We start from the raw sequence: 19503 nt of genomic DNA on the forward strand, positions 1-19503 counted from the left end.
ATTTTGTTGACCCTCACACATATCTATTTTTTTGTGAACAAGATCATGGTATAGAAGCGATTTCATTTTTTATTTTGCTCCAACATCTTTTTGGATTTACATATTTTGATTTCTAGTATCACTGAAGAGTCCCGGACAAAATTGCACAGTATGTGATGCAGTGAACTATTGTTTGATATGCTGCATCTATTCTAAATTTGTATAAAGATACAATCCTCACAGAACCAGCGGAAATTCTACTAAAGATACAGAAGTATTTCACAAACGTAATGCAAGTGTAGACATCTAGACATTCACACTTAAGCTTGTGAACTGCCACTTTTTCCTCGACTTATTACACTGAACCAGTGAATTTAAATAATGATCTGTTGATGACAACAGTATTTTGCCAAAACTAATCCATTGTTTCTCTGTACCATTGATAAGTTTGAATGTATATTAATATTTTAAATAAATATTCTGTCATTACGTGTATATCAAAACACCCATGAAATAAAATGATTGTTTTTTATTGAAGATAAACAACACATTAATATTGACAGAAATTAAAATTATTCTCAACTGTTAATTTTGTAGTCAGGGTGACTGACAACAACATTATAAAACACAAATTTTGCATTTCATTTCAAAAATTGCTTCAGATAGACCCACCCACAGAAGTGATTTTATTGAAAAGCCACTCTGGCACAGAGGTGATTTTATTTTGAACCCACCATGGCAAATACTATTTTTTAAAGTGCCTTCCCTGGGTGCCATATATGTTTTGCTGGAACAGCCCTTAGTGTCTAATATGTTTTATCTTAGGTTTTAATAATTTGAAAGTTCTGATCGGATTATTTCTGGTCTCGCAAAAAATCCCCTGTATTACTGTGAAGGTTTGTTTAAATTGGTTTAGTAATTTAGGAGTTATCCAGGAGGTATAAAGAAGCACTAGAACTAATTACAACAATAATCTTATTGACATATTTTTGTTCAAAACACCCTCTTCCTGTGGTTTACAATTTTGTACCAAACATTAGAAATGGTCAAATGGAATACATAAATTTAAAAGTCAGGATTCAAAACAATGCAACAACAGAATTGAGATTTATATAAATCTTTAATTGTAAAGTTACTTATTTACTTAGTTAATTAAATATACACTCCATTATATGTATATTTATTGAGGCGTGTAACAGTACACAAGTATTGATTTTTCTTAATGAAAATAACATAGACTGTTTTATATGTAGTGTATAGGGAATCATTTAACGAAGCTTACACATACAACTACATGTACTTCTGATAAGAATTACACAATATTCAATCAATATCTTTTGAATTTCATTGGGGATTTAAACAATAAAATACATCAAAGTCATTTAAGTCATTAAGATATAGACATTGTTGAAAATATTGTTTATTACTTGTTTGAAAATACTGCTATAAAATAAAGTGTATTCAAAATATTAGGATTACATAAATATCTTTAATAAAATTTAAGTTATAACTCTTATTCATAATGTTAATACCAATTCACATATAACTACTGAGGATAAAATTTAAGTTATAATACTCATTCATAATGTTAATACCAATTCACATATACATGTACATACTTTCGGGATTTATCTTCCTATAACTCTACACTTTGAAACACTATTGCCACATAAACGAAGCATACCAATAAATAAATAAAAACAAAGAGGAACATATGATACAAGTACTATTGATACATTTACAAAACAGGTGTGAATGGAGAATTAAATCATTTACCCCTAAAAATTAATTAAATGAATTATTCCAGCCTCAGAATCAGAAGAGTTTCCATGTGTCTTCAGTGGTGAATGGGTTAGATAGTTATCTTAACCAGTCCTAATGGCAGCACTAGCCGACAGGAAACTGTTTATACATTAGTTTCAAAAATGTACAGTAATATGCACTTTTAGAATTAATTTTGAAAGGTCACTGAACCAAAGGGAGAACTTCCTGAATGCAATAAAATCAATGCAAAACCCTTCTGAAAACTGAGTAAAATATAAAAGAGCACTTCTATAGAATGACCAGGATAATCTTCCTAACGCAATAACTCAAGTTATCAGCCAATTCTCGTTCTTATACTACAATATATGTAGTTATTTAATTCATCAAATTCTATGGGTAATATCTCCAAAATGTATCACTTCTGAAATTCATCCTAAGAAAATCTGGAGAATAGGAGTGGAAAAGGTAATCAAATGCAACTGTCCTTAAAACCTGGAGTTATGGGCTAGGTTTATATTTTACTGAAATAGTCAAAACAAAACCTAAGGTCCTGAGAGGAAGTGTATCTTTGGTTATATTTTGAATTGAAATCAACTGATTTTCAACCTTATTCCTTAACAGAAGGGCTTCGTTACCTTGGTTGGTCCAGTCTATGCATGATACAATACAACATTTTGTGCCGTTATACTGCAGACAACATTTAATAAACCAGCACGGTTGTTGTCAGGGGGATCCGATCGCCCCATACATTTTCATACTTTAAATTTTAAATTTCAGACTTACAATATAGTTTTAATATACAATGTATATATATAGTTTTTGCTTTTAAATTTTGACAAAACAATAGAAACAAATCATGCTATTTAAAGGCCATCTTCAGATGAAAACTTCAGACATTTGTTAGATCTAATTTAGAAATTAAATTTGCCTTAGTGACAAATAATCAACATCAAGGACAAAGGTATCTTCAATAAATTAAGAACTTTTTGACAAATCAGCATACCATTGACATCAAGGATACAGTAATTATAACTTAGATGTACTTAGAGTGTCCTTGTTGACAAAACAACATAAAACGAACATGAAATAGAGCTGCCTTGTTATAAACATATACCAGTGACATCAGGACACAGAAAAGAAGGAGTGGCTGAGGGCTTCCTCTGCTGTTATTCTAGTGGACGGATTCAAGTCAAGTAGTTTGTGAAGAAGATCAAATGCAGAGTCTGGAACATTAGCCCATGATTGTAACACTCTGACCTCTTCCTGTTGATTGTGTTTGCTGCTGGAACGGTTTGGTCGACTACTTGGACCAGTCCTTAGTTTATTGCACAAGTTCTTCAGATTTAAAGCCTGTGTTGGTGGATTACAAAGTAAATTTTTACCTGGAACAGAAAAAACCCCATTTGTCATTATTATTGGTAAGTAATTATGCCACCATGGTATATAAATTAACATAATTACAAGATTATATATGATAGAAATTGTAAACAACTATACACAGGTCACTCTTTTCTTGCCTTTAATATCAATAGCATCAAATAGAACAGTACGACACTATTGAGATTTTTTATTAGTTTTTTTGAAAAGCATCAAATCTCAAATACAATGCAAGATGCTAAAGTCATTCATTTCACAGTTAATTGCTCATTTAAGAATGTAATGAGCCTAATGTCAAATACATGTATCCGAGTCTCCAGTATTTTAAAAGATGGCCAGAAACCAGACAAAAAACAATGTCTGATTAAGATGGCATGCCCATCAGGCAGATTAGATGACAATCAAAGAATAGAAACATGTGTACTAAAGATATTCTGCTGTCAATATTTATATGGGCAATAATATCTCAATGCTTAGTTTAATCTGATTAGTTTAACATCTGTAACAGCCAGGGTCATTTTTAACGTGTTTGGTTTATAGGTAGAAAACCACTGACCAGCGGTCGTACTTAGCAACTACTCCACAGATTCAAAATCGTGATCTAGAGGTGGAGGGATTGTGGTAATATATTGGGACATCTTATATTAACCACTTGGCTATTGAGACCTCAATCATCCCCAACATAATCTATTTTAGGATGTAATATTCAGGTCAATTACACCTTTAGGAGAGAAGATAATGCATGTTTTCATCACTTTCAGAAGCATTTTGATACTTTCACATTATCATACATATACATTATCAGATAAGTTCCGTGGGTATATGAATATGAATTAATACCTACAATTGGTGCCAAAGTCATCAGCTACAACAAATCCACTTCCTAAGATATCTAATGCCATTTTTAATACCTCTCAGAGGAAGTTTGAATTAAAGTATTTCTAAGTGTTTGTTTTTTGTTTTAATTTTGCAGGGAAAAGACTTTATTTAAATAATTGATAAATGGACTTATTTTTAATTCTTTACTAGATTTTATCACATTAATTTAGACAAAGGAACAATTGGGTTGAAGTAATGCCCTAGACTTACCATATGTTGCCGCCGATGCAATAACCTCTTCACTGCCCATGATACTAATAATCTGGGCAAGAGCTGTGAGGTCGTCATTGGCTCTAAAGAAAGGATAGCGCCCACTGAGAAGGGACAGGAATATTACTCCTGCCGACCAAATATCAACCGCTGCAACAGATAATAGTTATGGATATTTCAACTGTATTGTTTCAATGCATTTTCCTACACAATAACGTTAATTGCTTAAAAAATACTGATAAAAAATCAGGTTTCTTTTATGCTTCATAGTAGAGGAGCCGATTTCTATAAATTTGTCCTTCTGTGTTTTGAAAATACTGGAACACATGAGTTATGTAGTGATTACTGTTATCATCATAATCAGAAATTGAAAATGTTTTACCATCTTCACACACAGTTTACCGGAAATGGAATGTGTCTATAGAATTGGCAGAAATTTCACTTCTTGCATAACATACTTTTTATGTGCAATACTGATATTAAAGCCAGTGTTATCTTAGGGTGACAGATAAGCTCTGATTTCTGTAGAAAGTTAAGTATACCTGTAGACTGATCAGGACATTTCATCAACACCTCCGGAGACCTGAATCCTGGTGTGCCAGCACGTGGAGCTTGTTGATTACTCCTGGGAAAACGGAAACATACATTGGTGATTCTTTACTCATTATCAATTTATAGCAAATCATTATTATTTATATATTATATCTGCCCTCCATCAAAATCCCACTAGAGACATGCTAAATAAATAAATTAAGCCTATTAAAAATGATTATACATATTTAAGTACAGTAAAATCTGTTTCAGCAACCACCTCTGACTGTATAAATCCCTTAACAATACCACAATTATTAGGGTCCTAAATAGGTATTTCAATGCTTTTTCACCTGTGTATACAATTAAAAACATTTAACTGTCTTCTTATTATTAAATCATTTTGGGGGTATCTGCATTAACAATGTTCAAGTTAAACCAGGAAAACTGTTTATCAACAATGATATAATCCACAAGATGGAACAGCTACATGTATTTTGAATCAGTTGACATTACCATGTCAATATTAGTGACGTCATAATGGTAACGTTTTGGATGTCAGTTATACCCCCATAGACTTCACTTTGCCTCAGTTAGTTTATATAGTAGAAGTGACAAGTGTGTTATGGTCTAATTACATTAATATATAGACATTTTTGGCTGATAATGACATGATTTTCTGTATTGGACTGTATTGATGCAGAAAAGTTGAACAGTGAACTGATCAGAAAGGAGGGTACATACCTAGCTGTACACATGGTACACACTATAGGCTGTCCATAGCACTGACAGGTAGAAAGCCCTGAAGAATGACCCTGTGATGAACTTGTTCTTGTTAGAGTGGCTTCCCTTTCCTTCATCAGGGCACGTTTCGCTAATAACATTCTACGTGGTGATTTCACGCGCTTTGTAAAAACTTTGTTACCAATGTCAGGCGTGGGTGGTGTGAACTGTCGACATTTAATTGTCTGTGAATGTTCTAACTTTGTAAACCCGGGCGATGATTTGGAATCTATTTGAATGTTCTGCAAATTAAAACAAAACAACCACATTATAATGATCTATAATTAGCCATGTCCAAAGCATGCATTACATGGCCACCATCAAAGTGCCTGTAATTTAATTTTTTGATTGCATTTCCACTTGCTATAGTTTCTTTTCAATATACTAAATACTCTAGATCTGGTGGTTTCATTTCTTTTTCAATGGACTACCAAACTTGAAAAATTCCTTTCTATAATAGCCAAATCCCAGATAAGTGAAGACGAGCAGATAAGGCCAAACATAGCTCATCATCATAGATTTATGTACATTCTATTAACTTTTTATTATATAGGATAATTTTCCAAATTTGTTTTAAACTATTCTTCAAATAATTCTGACACTTCACTTTTAACATAGATTTCTTCAATTTGAAACCAAACTATGTAAAATTTACATTGCACTACTTGATCTTTCATTTTCTACCACAGATTACCATAAAGCATATTGTAGCTTTATGAAAATATAACAAATTTATTTCAATTTCTGATACAACATTAAAACACCTGCTTTCTTCCTATGTTATAATTACCTGTATGTTGATATCTTGAGTGGGAGTCAGAACTTTTCGTTTGGACGGAGATAAAGAGTTACTGCTATTAGGTTTAGATTGTAACAATTTAGTATGGCTCTCTGCTAAAGCTGCTTGTGATATCGGAGCCTTGTGAGCTAGACCAAAATCCACCAGTGCATATCTGAAAAATAAAAAGTATTTTTTTTTTAAAGATATTTCATCCAAAAATAGAAAAATTGGTTTGTACTAACATCAATATATCAACTTTTTCAAAATCCAAATTGATCCGGTACAAAAATCATTAAATACCGCTACCGGTATAAATTTGATATAAAATTGTAATGTTCAACTATTAAATCCTACCAAGTATAATTTTATTCAAAGAATGAACATTAGTCTGAAATCCAGGTCTATATCTGAGTTTCACTAAAGGTCGTAAGTCTACACGTAGACTTAGACGTAAACGTAGACCTTACGTTCGAACTTACGTGTGCGTAAGATGTGTTTCACTAAAGGGCGTAACTCTGCACGTAATGTGTAAACGTAGACGTAGGATTTTGCGTAACTTACGTCTGAAAATCAATTTGTAACATCACGTCTGATTGGCTGATGCGACTTGGTACCCGATCAAATTTGGCAGGTGTTTTAAAACTTTTTATATTCCGGCTTGTTATCTATTTGATATGTTTTATATTTCTTATGTTTTATCGTGTACAAAACTAAACATGCCATATATTTGACATGAAAAAATATTTGTATAGAAATCGATGCTTACTCCATTTTACAAATTGCCAGGAGTGAATTTGAAAATGAATTTTGTAGGACTGAATTTACATGTATGTAACATGTATTAAAAATCGTTAATTATTATTAAAAAGAGATCGAGATTTATCGGAATTATCCTACTATTTGGTCACCATGTAACGGGATATATAATTACCTATCGACCATTTATCGGGATATCCTAATATTTGACAGGGTCGTAAGAAGCGGGGGAGCATGGGGGGCATTGCCCCCTCCTCCTTTTTGCCGAGTGAATTGTTTTAAAAATGCACATTTAAAGAAAAAAGGGTCCTCCTGCTTCATTTAGAACATTTTCCGTTGCGCAGCGCGTTTCCTAAAACGTTCAAGCACGTAATGTTCAAATTTTTAATAATGAAAATTCAATACGTGACACGAACTACGGCACTCGCAAATTCAACAAAATGAATTGTAAAACTCATCTCAGCCATTCTAAATCGTAATTTTTCGGCGCTCGCAAATTCAACAAAAGGCATCGTTTAACTCATGTCTGCCATTCTAAAATCTAAATTATGACAAATCGATAAATCGTTGACTAATTATCGAAATCAACAAGACACCTGTATACCAATTGATATATTCAAAAAATAAAATCGATATACGCTCTTATGTGATTAAAAAGCATGGTAATTTAATCTTGTTGTTTACATGTTTTTTCAACTGACCACTAATAAATGTAATTTAGAAGCAATCTCTGATTGATATTTATTGTAAGAATTAAGCCGCGGAAGGTAATGCGTGTCTCCGATGTTATGTAATCTATAATTCTAAGACAGATTACTATAATATAAACTTCTATCAATGCTAGAATGATAAAAATAACAGATTCTTGGGTCATGTACGGTACTCATTATTAGAGAAGGCTTACTTCGTTATCGTTTCAATCAGTTTCATATTCAATTCAGAAAATGTACATTGTGTATTTGTTATAACATCATGCAATGCAAAAATAAACTACACATTTTCGGCTAACATTCAACAAGAGAGTTTGATTTATTCTTCGGTAGAGTAACGATACATTCTGTACATCTACATGTACATATGCACATGTACAATACTCATAACAGGCGAATTAGTTCCTAAATAGTTTTATATTAAACCTTTTTTGTTCCCATTACAATATTATTGTTCTGAAAAAAATACCATTTATTACAGCTGCATAGGACATGGTATTTCAATTTTTTTTTATTTCGCATTTTCGAAGTGTTGGGTGAATAATGCATCCGGATCAAAGATCCGTCACTTGGTTTTTCCTTTAGTTTGACGTGATTGCATCCGTAATCAACAAAGACGTCTGCTGTTGATTTTAAACCTGTTTGAATGGTCAGTGTTGTAAATGACCGGCTTAAGTATCTAAAATATCGATTTCTACTCAACCGGAAACTTATTCGATGTTCTCGCAGTCAGAAAACTAGCGCAATGTTGTCGTGAAGTGGGTTACGTTTAATTCTACGTGTACTCCAAAGTAGACGTAGATTTAGGTGTAAAATTAATCGTAACTTCATTTCACGTAAAGTTACGACCTTTAGTAAAACACGTTTTAGACGTAACTTACGTCTACGTTTACGTCTACGTGTAGACTTACGACCTTTAGTGAACATTAGTCTGAAATCCAGGTCTATATAATTATTTTTAAATCAGATTTTTTATTTTCAAGCATTGATCTTTTATTAGCCTTAAGTACAGACAATATCAAAATATCTATCAATTTTTCCTGATATATGTTACATTTAAGGACTAAAATCACATCTCACATGAATCATTTTCTGTTTGATTGGTGAAAAGATCTTACTGTTTTGTTTTTTGGTTATATAAAAAATTGCTTGGCTTCACATCCCTATGGATGATATCAAACTGATGAACTCGACGAAGGGCTAATAACAGATTCCTCATATAGTCTCTCACTTCAGGTACACCCAATGTCTGGACGTAGTCCTACAACATATAAACATGATCAAATATCAGATCTAGTTCTACACCAAAGTAACACAAACATGGTTAAATGCCATATCTGGGCCCAATTTCTGATTGACAAACATTCCCTAAATTTAAGGAATTCCTTATTAAACATTAAATTCTCCATAGGAAAGCATCACAGATTTTAAGGAAGGCTCCTTAACTAAGATTTTTTCATTAGGAATGTTCGTGAAGCTGGGGCATGTTATGTTTGTCCTACATTTTAATTCAGAATAAGCTATGTCACTATGTTTACAGCTTGGTTGGAGACCCACGGTTGATTGCACATTACACTACACTTATCACCAGTGAAACAGCTCAATCTCAGAGCATCGCTTCAATGATGTCACTCTATAAATAGAAACCAATCAACATAATCTTTTAAAATGAGAACTCTTAATTTGGAGGGAGAATATTTATGGATATCAATGTTGATTATGTACAGCTTCGAATTCTGTGAAGCTTATGTTACCTCCAATCTTATTGGCTAAAAAATCAGCAGGAAAATCTGGCACTTGACAAATGCGGTGCTCTGAGATCGAGCTGTCCCACGGGTGATAAGTGTATCGTAGCAAAGTGCAATCAACCGTGGGTCTGTGGGGATGTGTTTACAGGGCCCAGTTTCATGAACATTCCTCAAATTTAAGGAATTCCTTAACTTAAAATTCTCTATAGGAAAGCATTACAGATTTAAAGGAAGGCTCCTTAACTTACGATTTTTTCCTTAGCTTTTGTAATGCTTTTCTATGGGAAAATATAAGTTAAGAAATTCCTTAAAGTTAAGGAATGTTCATGAAACTAGGCCCAGGTGAGGTTTTACTGTTTCTTTTCTAAATCATGTGAAATTAGATTAAGGAGGATTGATTTTTTTTCTTTCCAACAATGATACTGATCTGACAAATTATTCTGTATATAATCAAATTATTCTAGAATACAATTTTTTTTAGAAATGAAAGCATATCTTCTAACACATGCAAACAGCTTAAACTATAATATTCTTTTTAATCATTTCAAATGTTCCACTTTGATTCTCTTTTTCTCGGTTTAATTTTGATTGTAGAAATACAAACATACATACCTGGAACTTTTCGTGAGGAAAATAAGGCATCACAATAACGACGTGGTCTTTGTTTCTGATACACAGCTCCACCCCCATCACATTATCACACCCACTGAATCAACAGAAAAATAGATTCTATACCAAAGAACAATATCAAAATTTTGTAAATGAAGTAAAATTCAGGGCTTCAATTTACTGTCATGATATTTTTTATGAATATTATTAATTCCAATTATGATCATTATTCAAATGATTCGGGAGAAAAAAATGACATGAGAAAATGTCACACATACATTTCGGTTTAGAACGTTTACCATTCTACTTAAATGAACGGATTAAACCTGAACGGTAATTGAATGTTTCTAACAAGAAAGAAAAATAAAAGCAAAATTATTTCTTTAAAAAAAAGATTAATCTTATTGTTTTGAATTATCTGGCATACCTAAATTTTAAAATATTTGTGTTCTTTACCCGATTTCTTGAAGACATTTGAGTTCTCCCTCAATCCGACTAGGATGACTGGTAGGGATGATATGTTTCAGAGCAAATAACTGTTTTATCTCAGTGTAATGTTTCAGTTTGGCCAGGAAAACTGAACTAAACGTTCCTAAAAAACCATAACATAAATCATTGCAGACACTTTTAAGTATATGTATTACACTTGCATCCGATACATTTTAATGCAAAATGATAAACATTTAAAGCATTTTTTATTATCTTTTCATGCATAATGTAAACTATATCAACCAGCCTTTGTCACTGAAAGCATTATAGAGTAAATTCACTGGATACAAAATGTGTTGATGTCATTACAAAACGTAATGCAATCAGCTGCGATCAGGTCTCCAACGATATACCTTATTGACAGAAAATACCAATTTAACAATGTCATTTGGAGTCTTATATTTTGAAAAAAATATTTTTGACAGCTTTACAAACCTTCTCCTATTTTGTTCAGGACAACAAAGTGTTCTGCAATTTCGGGTAAAAATTCATACATGCATCCTATTTCTTCCTGTACATCAACTGGAATATAAATTAATCAAAATTATGTCATGACATCATATATGGAAAAAACACTATCAGAGCACATGCTATACAATTTTTGATTTCCCGCTTGTCTATAAATAGTCCTAAATCATTATGTATTTGTATTTGCCTGCCCAACCAATTTTGAAATTTTGACTCTAACTTTCACATTAAAATTCGTTTTTTGGTCATTTTTATAGGAAGACGTCCATTTTTCTTGATACACTCTCCCTTAAAAAATATTATTTACCTACTACACATGTACACTGTACATGTATTTGAAATGCAATTTCATATAACTTATTGGAATTTAATTTATTTACAACATGATTCATTCATCATTGATTTTTTTTTTTATTAAATCTAAACATAAGCAGTAAATAATATATATATATATAAAAATAACACTCTGGAGCAATGCTATTTTACTCATATGTTTATTGCGGTACTGGCCTTAATCTGAAGGTTTCTGATGCTGAATTGATTCATATCTATTATCAGATTTAATTATTTAAAGCTGGACTCACACTAACTTTCCAAATTGCGAAAGTTATTTTTTTCTCTTTAACAAATAAGAATTTCATTTAGAAAACTGTGCATTCATAATGAAAAACATTTAATTACTAAGAAGCATCAAATAATGTATTTTATGTATCAATTGAAAAGTACCTGGTACACACATACAAAAGATCCTGATCATTCATTAAACCATACTCCGTAGTGCATTGTTACTTTACATCCCTTCAAAATTAAAATATATATGGTTTCAGTAACTGATTAATTTAAACTGTTTTAGACTTGCTATGAAAGTAATGCAACTGAAAAAAAAACTATGTTTCAAGCTTGTGTCCGTGTGATTGAATATTGGGTGTGTGAAGAAAAAACTTCAGCATTTTTTTGCGAATAAGGATGAATTTATTTTAGCAAATAGCCAGATTGATTCGTTATTAACGAAAATGCCAATGAGTAGCGTTAGCAGAGCCCAGCCTGTATATACATGTATACAGGGTCCACTTGCAATTGATGATTCATTAATTCCTTTTATAAATTGGCGAAGATACTGAACCCAAAAGCCGTCATGTGCATAATGTAACTTTACCAATCTAATTAAAATTCGATGTTCATTATCTACTCCGTATACTCCGTATGAACATCTAACCACATCCCTATAGGGGTCACGTCAAGGTTCAAATTTCCCGCATAAATTAGAAAAAAACTAACCAATCATCTTTCGGGAAATCTGTCCCAACGGACCAATCAGATTAGTCGTTCTTTCACGCTTAGACCTCTACATCAAAATGGCGACGAAAACATTATCTGATGCGATTGCAAAAGTTGTTCCATTATTCGGAGAAAATATTAAGCTCAAAGACGAACAAATACAAGTATTACGATGCCTCGTCGACAAAAGGGATTGTGTGGCAGTTTTGCCAACTGGTTTTGGAAAGTCGCTTCCATTTCAAATGTATATACCCGTGGAGCGCATGTTGTGTAACGAAACTTCAAAAGTGATTGTGGTGTGTCCGTTGATATCTCTGATGCAGGACCAAGTGGGGAAACTGTCCAATGTCAATGGCATAACAGCAGCTTACATAGGTATGTATGTATAAAATGTAGTTAATATAAATGTAATTATATGATCATTACACCAACGCTATCGGAATCTCGTACTTTCGCAGAAAATAATCTGAATCTGATCATGCATGAGCCTTGGGTGATTTACGGAGACAATTTAAGCTACATGAACCCGATGCAGCACCCGTTCGATCGGTTGTCAAAACGTGAGCAACGTGCATATAATCTTTCAAAGATTTGGATTGGTATGCTTGATATGTAATTAAACAGGTTGGGGACACTCCCGTATAAACAGGATACTGGATAGTCCCCGCCTTTGAGTAACAGTCCTGTATTAATGCAGGATTCTGTGAAATGAAAATGGATAAAATTGTTTTACAAATTTGTATCAAAAAAGGGCATCAGATAATGGAGTGTCCTAGACTTCAAGAAGATCAGCTAGATAAAATCTATATACCATCTATTTCAATTTTTCAGGTTCTAGTCCAGAGGAAGACACCAAAATTAGGAATGGTGAAATAGATTTGATATATGGATCACCAGAGGCTTTTGTTGGTGACTCAGTGTGGAGAGCCAACATTCAGAAGCTGAATGTTTCAGCAATAGTTGTTGACGAGTTCCACACCATTGCGACTTGGTAAGTTGTACATGTATATTAAAAAAAAAAACCAATATGAAAATCACCCTTTCATTATGTAGACAAATGATACATATTTGTACGTCAGGTATGCACGTGTGTGCTCTATATGTATTCGTGAGTCGTTATGCATGAGGTCACACCTGTCATTACATGTGCATATTTTGCAAAGTGTAGTACACATGTACTGAAACTTATGACTTAATCTTTTCAGGGGAGATGATGACGATGGGACACAGAAACGGGCTTTCCGGAAGTGGTTCGCCAGTGTTGGGGAATTAAGATCCTTATTTCCAGCCGCAACTGTATTGGCATTGAGTGCAACATGTACTGTTAAGAAAAAAAACGTGTTATGAAAGTACTGGAGATGAAAGATGATACAATTGAAATAATAATGTCTCCAAACAAACCAAACATTAAAATATCAGTGTTTAAGGTTCCAAGCAATACTGAAATGGCTATGTACTGGTTAGCAGAAGGACTATCTTCCAAAAGAGAACATTTTCCGCGAACTATTGTATATTGTGTTTCAATTAAAGACGTGTCTAAAATATATTCCTACTTAACAACTGAAATCCCAGAGTGTGCCAGTTTAGTTGAAATGTTCCACTCGGAGACACCGGAAGTTAAGAAAGACAAAATTATTACAGAACTTAAGGTAGAAAGTGGCTCTCCTCTCCGGCTAGTGGTATCAAGTAGTGCTCTGGGAATGGGGATCGATGTGAAAGACTGCCAAAGTGTGGTTCTATTTGGACCTCCTACCAATCTTGTTGATTTAATTCAACAGATTGGTAGGATTGGTAGAGACAATAGCCCATCAGTGGCTCTTATATTGTACCATTCCTATCATCTAGGACAGCTAGGATTTGAAGTAAAATCTCTTGTTAAATCCACTGACTGTCGCAGAGTACAATTACTAGGCAATTTCCTTAATCCCAAGGAGTTAACAGACATTAAGAATAAAGAGTCGGGACTTCACACATGTTGTGACTTTTGTACACTGAAGTGTAGCTGTGGGGAATGTGAGTCATTGTTGTTAGAAAAACTGTTTAGTTGTACTCAAAGTGAACTTGAAAACGACAGTGATGGGAATACCGAGCCATATGATTTGTCAGACTATGAGTTTGAAGAAGAATTGCTCATGGCAGACACCGCAAATGACTGAAAATAAAATTAAAAAGGAAGTGTACAAACTGTTCAGTTTTTGTTAAGTTTTATTACATGTGTCATACTTCCATGTGCGTGTATATGTGATATATCATATTCATATCTAACATTGATAGCAAATCTTAAAGACACACAATTTAAAAGCTTCTTATACACCATATCTGTAAAATGTCCATAAAAGCAGCCTGTTCTTTTCAAGTTTATTGGTCTAATTTTTGAAGAATTTTTTTTTTTTTAATTATTTGATTATCACTTCTTGTTGCTATTCTTGGAATAAAATAAGACAAAAACCTGTGAAATTTGTGTCTTAACATTTTCTCGTACATACATTTGGTCACAGAAGGAAGTGTATGCTGTAAGATGGCTATGTGCACAAGCTGACATTACAAACAATAGACTTAGTGCACTGGTAAGTCCAAAATAGGTAAAATAACCGAAACTTGGTAATTTAACTGGGAAATAGGTAAAAATTACCAATTTTCGGTTATTTTCCCAGTTGTACAGTTATTTCCCCAGTTGTAGAGTTAAATTACCAATGTCCAGTTAAATTCCCTATTTACCAGTTAAATTCCCTATTTTTCTCAAGCCTTGCCCGGAGGCTATATTCTTCACCGGGAGGTGTGAAGACTCCCGCTGTGAGACCATGCCTCGCTGACACAGCAAATTTACCTGTGTCCGGTCGGCTAACTGGTCGGTCAACGTCCCAATATACTTACTGTGGGCATTTCTGGGCTAAGTCTAGAAGCCATTTCTTGTATTTTATTACGTTTGCGATGTGTGTTACTGTTTCAACAGTTTTAATAACGTAACCTGCAGTTCTCGTTTCAGATATCGTAGGACCAGAGAAGATCGAAGAACTGTTGAAGAGATGAATTATACAACATACACTGTCTGTCTCTTGTTTATTTTTTACGAACAGCTGGTTGATCGTATAAATCCTTGCTAAAGTTTTTAATTCTATTTCAGAGAAACGAAACATCGTGATGCATGACTGTTATAGAGATGAACAGGATCGATTTTGAAATAAATCAAATTATTATCTCGCGAAGAAGTATTGTGTATTTTGAGGAAATAACAATAAAATGACATTGTTTTGTTTTGTTTTTAAATTAGTCACCGTAACCAGAAACTGATTGTCCAAAACATCGGCGGTCCACCGTACTCCGTGCACATTTCAATGTCTAGAGATACTACACATGAATAGTTATTAGAAGTGTTTGAAAAGATTAGAATCTAGTCACTTTAAACCGTCACAATACGTATTTAGTATGTTTGACTTTGAGATCATTAACCAATTAATCGGATAGCAGATACGTTGGCTTGCAATAATCGCATTGTGAGTAAACTCACTACGATACCAGACCCAAGCCATGGCTAGAAATATATAACAATACGATTGAAAATATCACTAACCTTACAGAACCTTTCGGATTATTAATTATGTAGTAATTAATTGTAGCACCTGAGAAGATCGGAGAAACTACCAAATTAACATCGTGATGCATAACTGTTGAAGAGATGAACATGATTAATTTTGAAACTATTAAATTATAATACACTGTATGTCTCTTGTTTATTTTTTTACGAACAGCTGGTTGATCGTATAAATCCTTGCTAAAGATTTTTAGTTCTATTTCAGATATCGTAGGACCAGTGGAGAAGAAAACTATTATGATAGTAATTCAATATTTATCTTATATTTACAAATTACAATGTCTAACATAAACCTTTGCCGACAAGATTCAGACTGGCCATGCATATAGGCACTTACGGTGACCAGCATCATATGCTTCACAGTGTTAAAAGATTACACAAATATGTTTTAATTACCTCCTGTATAGACCCTTCTGAAGCACCAGCGATTACAAAAGGTAACATCCATGATTTGAGTAAGTAATAGTATGTACGTCCGAATTTGTCAAACAGCAATGATTTATCTAACACAAATGTGCCACCCCACGTGCTAGCCTTGGACCATACCAAATATCTTTAGGGTGCAAAGGTATATATTTCCTGCCAACAGTGTTCAACTCTCAAATAAATGTCCCTTCCTAAAAAAGAAATGGCGTCTCTCATATTATTATAAGGCCGCTTGTCATTGAAGTTGGGTACGCGTGCCCCGAAACGATCACGTGGCGGCACGTAAAACTCTTCAATTCCTGAAGTTGGGTAGCTGCCAAGATTCGGTGAGAGAAGTGATGACAAGGGGCGGAGTCAATTAGATACCAATCAAGGTACACTTCGTAATTTGATTGGATACAATATACACTGAAATCGGAATGATCGGGACGCAGATTATATACCAAATATAACGATGACATAAGTTTCTCGTATAATTTGTACAAAGTTTGTATCAAAAATCCTAAATATCAAATCTGAAAATATTTGGACATTCATATGTATAAATTAATTATATTAGTTATATGCAGTTACAACTCGACTCAAATATAAGTAGAACTACTAAAAGTTACAAATTGTGTGTTCTCAGTAGTTCTTATTAACTGCCATATTGAACATATGAAGATATTGAACAGCAATTTGTTATCCAGACGATTAAATTTTTTTGAGTGGTTAAAATTAAGGGTCCTGATGAAAAAGATAAAAGACACTCTGAGAGAGACAGAAGACAGCTGTGAGCGCCAGCTACGGACGATATGGTCAGCTGCAGTATACAGGTATAGAAATTAACGCAGCACGACATTGGCTATTCGGAAGTTTTCTGATTTTGATACTCGAAATCTACTATTTGGATTAGACATAGACATCTTTAGTCTCATTTGTTTTCGTCTGACACTTGCATTATTTATATTGTAAGTACGCTAAATCACAGTAGATACTGATAAATAAGCAATGGTATGGTTAATGTGTGCATTAAATCCCACGATCGATTTCAGACATAATGCAATAAATAGATGCATTAAGATATATGCAAAAAAAAAAAATCTGTTTAGAAACATACTTATTGTATGGGCAGGTTTCGTGAAAAAGTCAGAACTTTGTTAAGTGGGTTTGACCAATCCCGAGTTGGGTTTTAGGTAACATAATCAAGAACATTTATACGTCCTTGATATAAAAGTCATGTATATGTGGTTCCAAACATGGCGGATATACAACGTACATGGATTATTATGTACATTTTATAGTGTATAATTATACAGTAACCGCGCAGAGATGTTCATTTATCAACGAGAGGTACATCAATATATGTTTGGTATAAATCCTTATTACATAGTGTATTCCAAACTCATATTTGTGATTGGGGATAATATTAAACATGTATCGGATATGTACACAGGTATTTGTGCCTTCAAAATCGATATTTACAAACAGATAGTTTATATTAGATGGCAGACACCGAAAATCGCCGACACCAACCGAGTAGAGTCGACATTCAGGGGTCCCGAATCAGGTCAATAGGTTGGGGCTGTGTTCTGAGAAAAGTTGCATTATCATCTTTAATTCTAAATTTTATCCAATGGCGCATTTTCAAGCTTGATATACCAAACCATTCCGTGTACACTTGAATAAAAGTTCATGTTTCATGTAGAATATTAATTTCAACACAAGACGATACATACATCATGAGAATATATTACCAAACATGTAGCGAGTTGTCTTAATTTCAAAAGTGTGTATAACCAGAGACAGATAATTTATGATATCTACGTATCTGTTATATTATGTCTACGTCTTTGGAATAACTCGCGGGAAAAATCACAACCATTGTAAACTAAATCACCACTTGTGCTAACTAAGGAAAGTACATGGCCGCGGGCAAAGCGTTACGAAGACAATGGGGGGGGGGGGGGGGGGGTCGCACCTCTTGATAGCAGGGAAAGCCCACCTGTAGTGTTTGATTGACAGCCACCGGTACGCTAATTAGTAATTGATCCATGTCACTGCAACTCACAGGTAAGTGCCTGAGCATACGTACGTGTACAAATATTACTCCCCAGAATACATCTTCTTTAGTTTATCACCATCCGTCGTGTAGATTTAGTGTTGAAGTCAGCTTGCAAAGCGGTGCCGGGCCGTCACACGTACATGTTTTTTTTTTTGTTCACACCAGAAATATATATGTATATATGTTTCTGTTCACACATAGAAAGCCATGTTGTGAAAAGGTTATGAATAGATAATTGATTTTATTGTGTCATGTTTCTGTAATACATGAAAAAGTTGTTCACAACAATATTTAATATAACGAAATGTGAACCACCTTGCCAGACCACGGCCGCTCGTGCATGGCATAGATAACCTCAGGCCACAGCCCATAGCTGGGAAAATAAAAATATTGATACGTAATTACCAACACATTTCTCAATAAGTACTTGTAACAGATTTATATTTCGTTCTTTACCATGTATATCTTGTTTTAAATTAATGCTATTAATGTTACACGTACATATACAGATCTGCATGCCTATCTCCAAAGTGAAATCGTTCAGTTTTCATGTTGTAGAATTTAATATTTTTTAATTTTTAATCGCTTTTATTCCACGGGCTGTTATTTGAAGTGTCAAATTTAAGTGATGTTATATAGACTACATTTAGATTTATGAATACAGATCGTAGTACAGCCCACCAAAGTTTGTTTAAAAATATGATAAAAAGTGATTATAAACTGACTCATTTGTACTGTTGTATGTCACAAACTAAATTCCAAAATTTCTGAAGAAAAAAAGATCTTGTCTGGCTAAAAATATCAACCGGTAATATTTTATAGAGATGTTAAAGACTGGAAATTTTAGCGTTATAACTTGAAACGAACAGGCAATTTTAATAGACATGCATTTAATCATTATCCAATGTAACCCACGAAAGCTCCATGGATCTTTTACTTGTAAATTTTTAAGGGAGAGAGTGTATGTGTGTGCCTGTCGGCCAACTGTGATCATGAGTGACTGGTTAGCTTAACCCGATCCACATATCATCAACAATGAGTCTGAATCGACTTAATAAAAAAGATTTCATTCTTGACAT

General features: G+C 33.5%; 2 protein-coding genes across 4 annotated transcripts in view; one reads left to right on the forward strand and one right to left on the reverse strand.

Annotated features, from left to right (window-relative positions):
• Positions 1 to 1080: 1080 nt before the first annotated feature.
• LOC138321327 (cell division cycle 7-related protein kinase-like) overlaps positions 1081 to 19503 on the reverse strand; it is a 29543-nt gene continuing 11120 nt past the window's right edge. Inside the window, exons 3-11 of the mRNA XM_069264950.1 lie at positions 11052 to 11138; positions 10584 to 10719; positions 10131 to 10224; positions 8889 to 9031; positions 6314 to 6476; positions 5485 to 5765; positions 4752 to 4834; positions 4210 to 4359; positions 1081 to 3125 (exon numbers count right to left, since the gene is read on the reverse strand). Coding sequence (XP_069121051.1) covers positions 2866 to 3125; positions 4210 to 4359; positions 4752 to 4834; positions 5485 to 5765; positions 6314 to 6476; positions 8889 to 9031; positions 10131 to 10224; positions 10584 to 10719; positions 11052 to 11138 — 1397 coding nt within the window. The 3' untranslated portion in view covers positions 1081 to 2865. The remainder of the gene's footprint in view (positions 3126 to 4209; positions 4360 to 4751; positions 4835 to 5484; positions 5766 to 6313; positions 6477 to 8888; positions 9032 to 10130; positions 10225 to 10583; positions 10720 to 11051; positions 11139 to 19503) is intronic.
• Positions 12247 to 14547, forward strand: LOC138321315 (ATP-dependent DNA helicase RecQ-like). 3 transcript variants are annotated; one of them, XM_069264923.1, is made up of 4 exons: positions 12247 to 12606; positions 12686 to 12737; positions 13194 to 13353; positions 13568 to 14547. In XM_069264923.1, exon 4 carries the CDS (start codon positions 13706 to 13708, stop codon positions 14516 to 14518), a length of 813 nt encoding a protein of 270 aa, XP_069121024.1. In that variant the 5' UTR covers positions 12247 to 12606; positions 12686 to 12737; positions 13194 to 13353; positions 13568 to 13705; the 3' UTR covers positions 14519 to 14547. The 3 variants fall into 3 exon arrangements, with proteins under 3 accessions (XP_069121024.1, XP_069121025.1, XP_069121023.1); XM_069264924.1 differs by having other exon boundaries at positions 13568 to 13946; XM_069264922.1 differs by having other exon boundaries at positions 12247 to 12737.

Source organism: Argopecten irradians, chromosome 4, assembly GCF_041381155.1.
Source record: "Argopecten irradians isolate NY chromosome 4, Ai_NY, whole genome shotgun sequence".
Lineage (NCBI taxonomy): Eukaryota > Metazoa > Mollusca > Bivalvia > Pectinida > Pectinidae > Argopecten > Argopecten irradians.

Excerpts from the sequence above, each read along its gene's own strand:
- LOC138321315 (XM_069264922.1), top strand. The coding sequence starts at position 13,706 with ATGAAAGTACTGGAGATGAAAGATGATACAATTGAAATAATAATGTCT.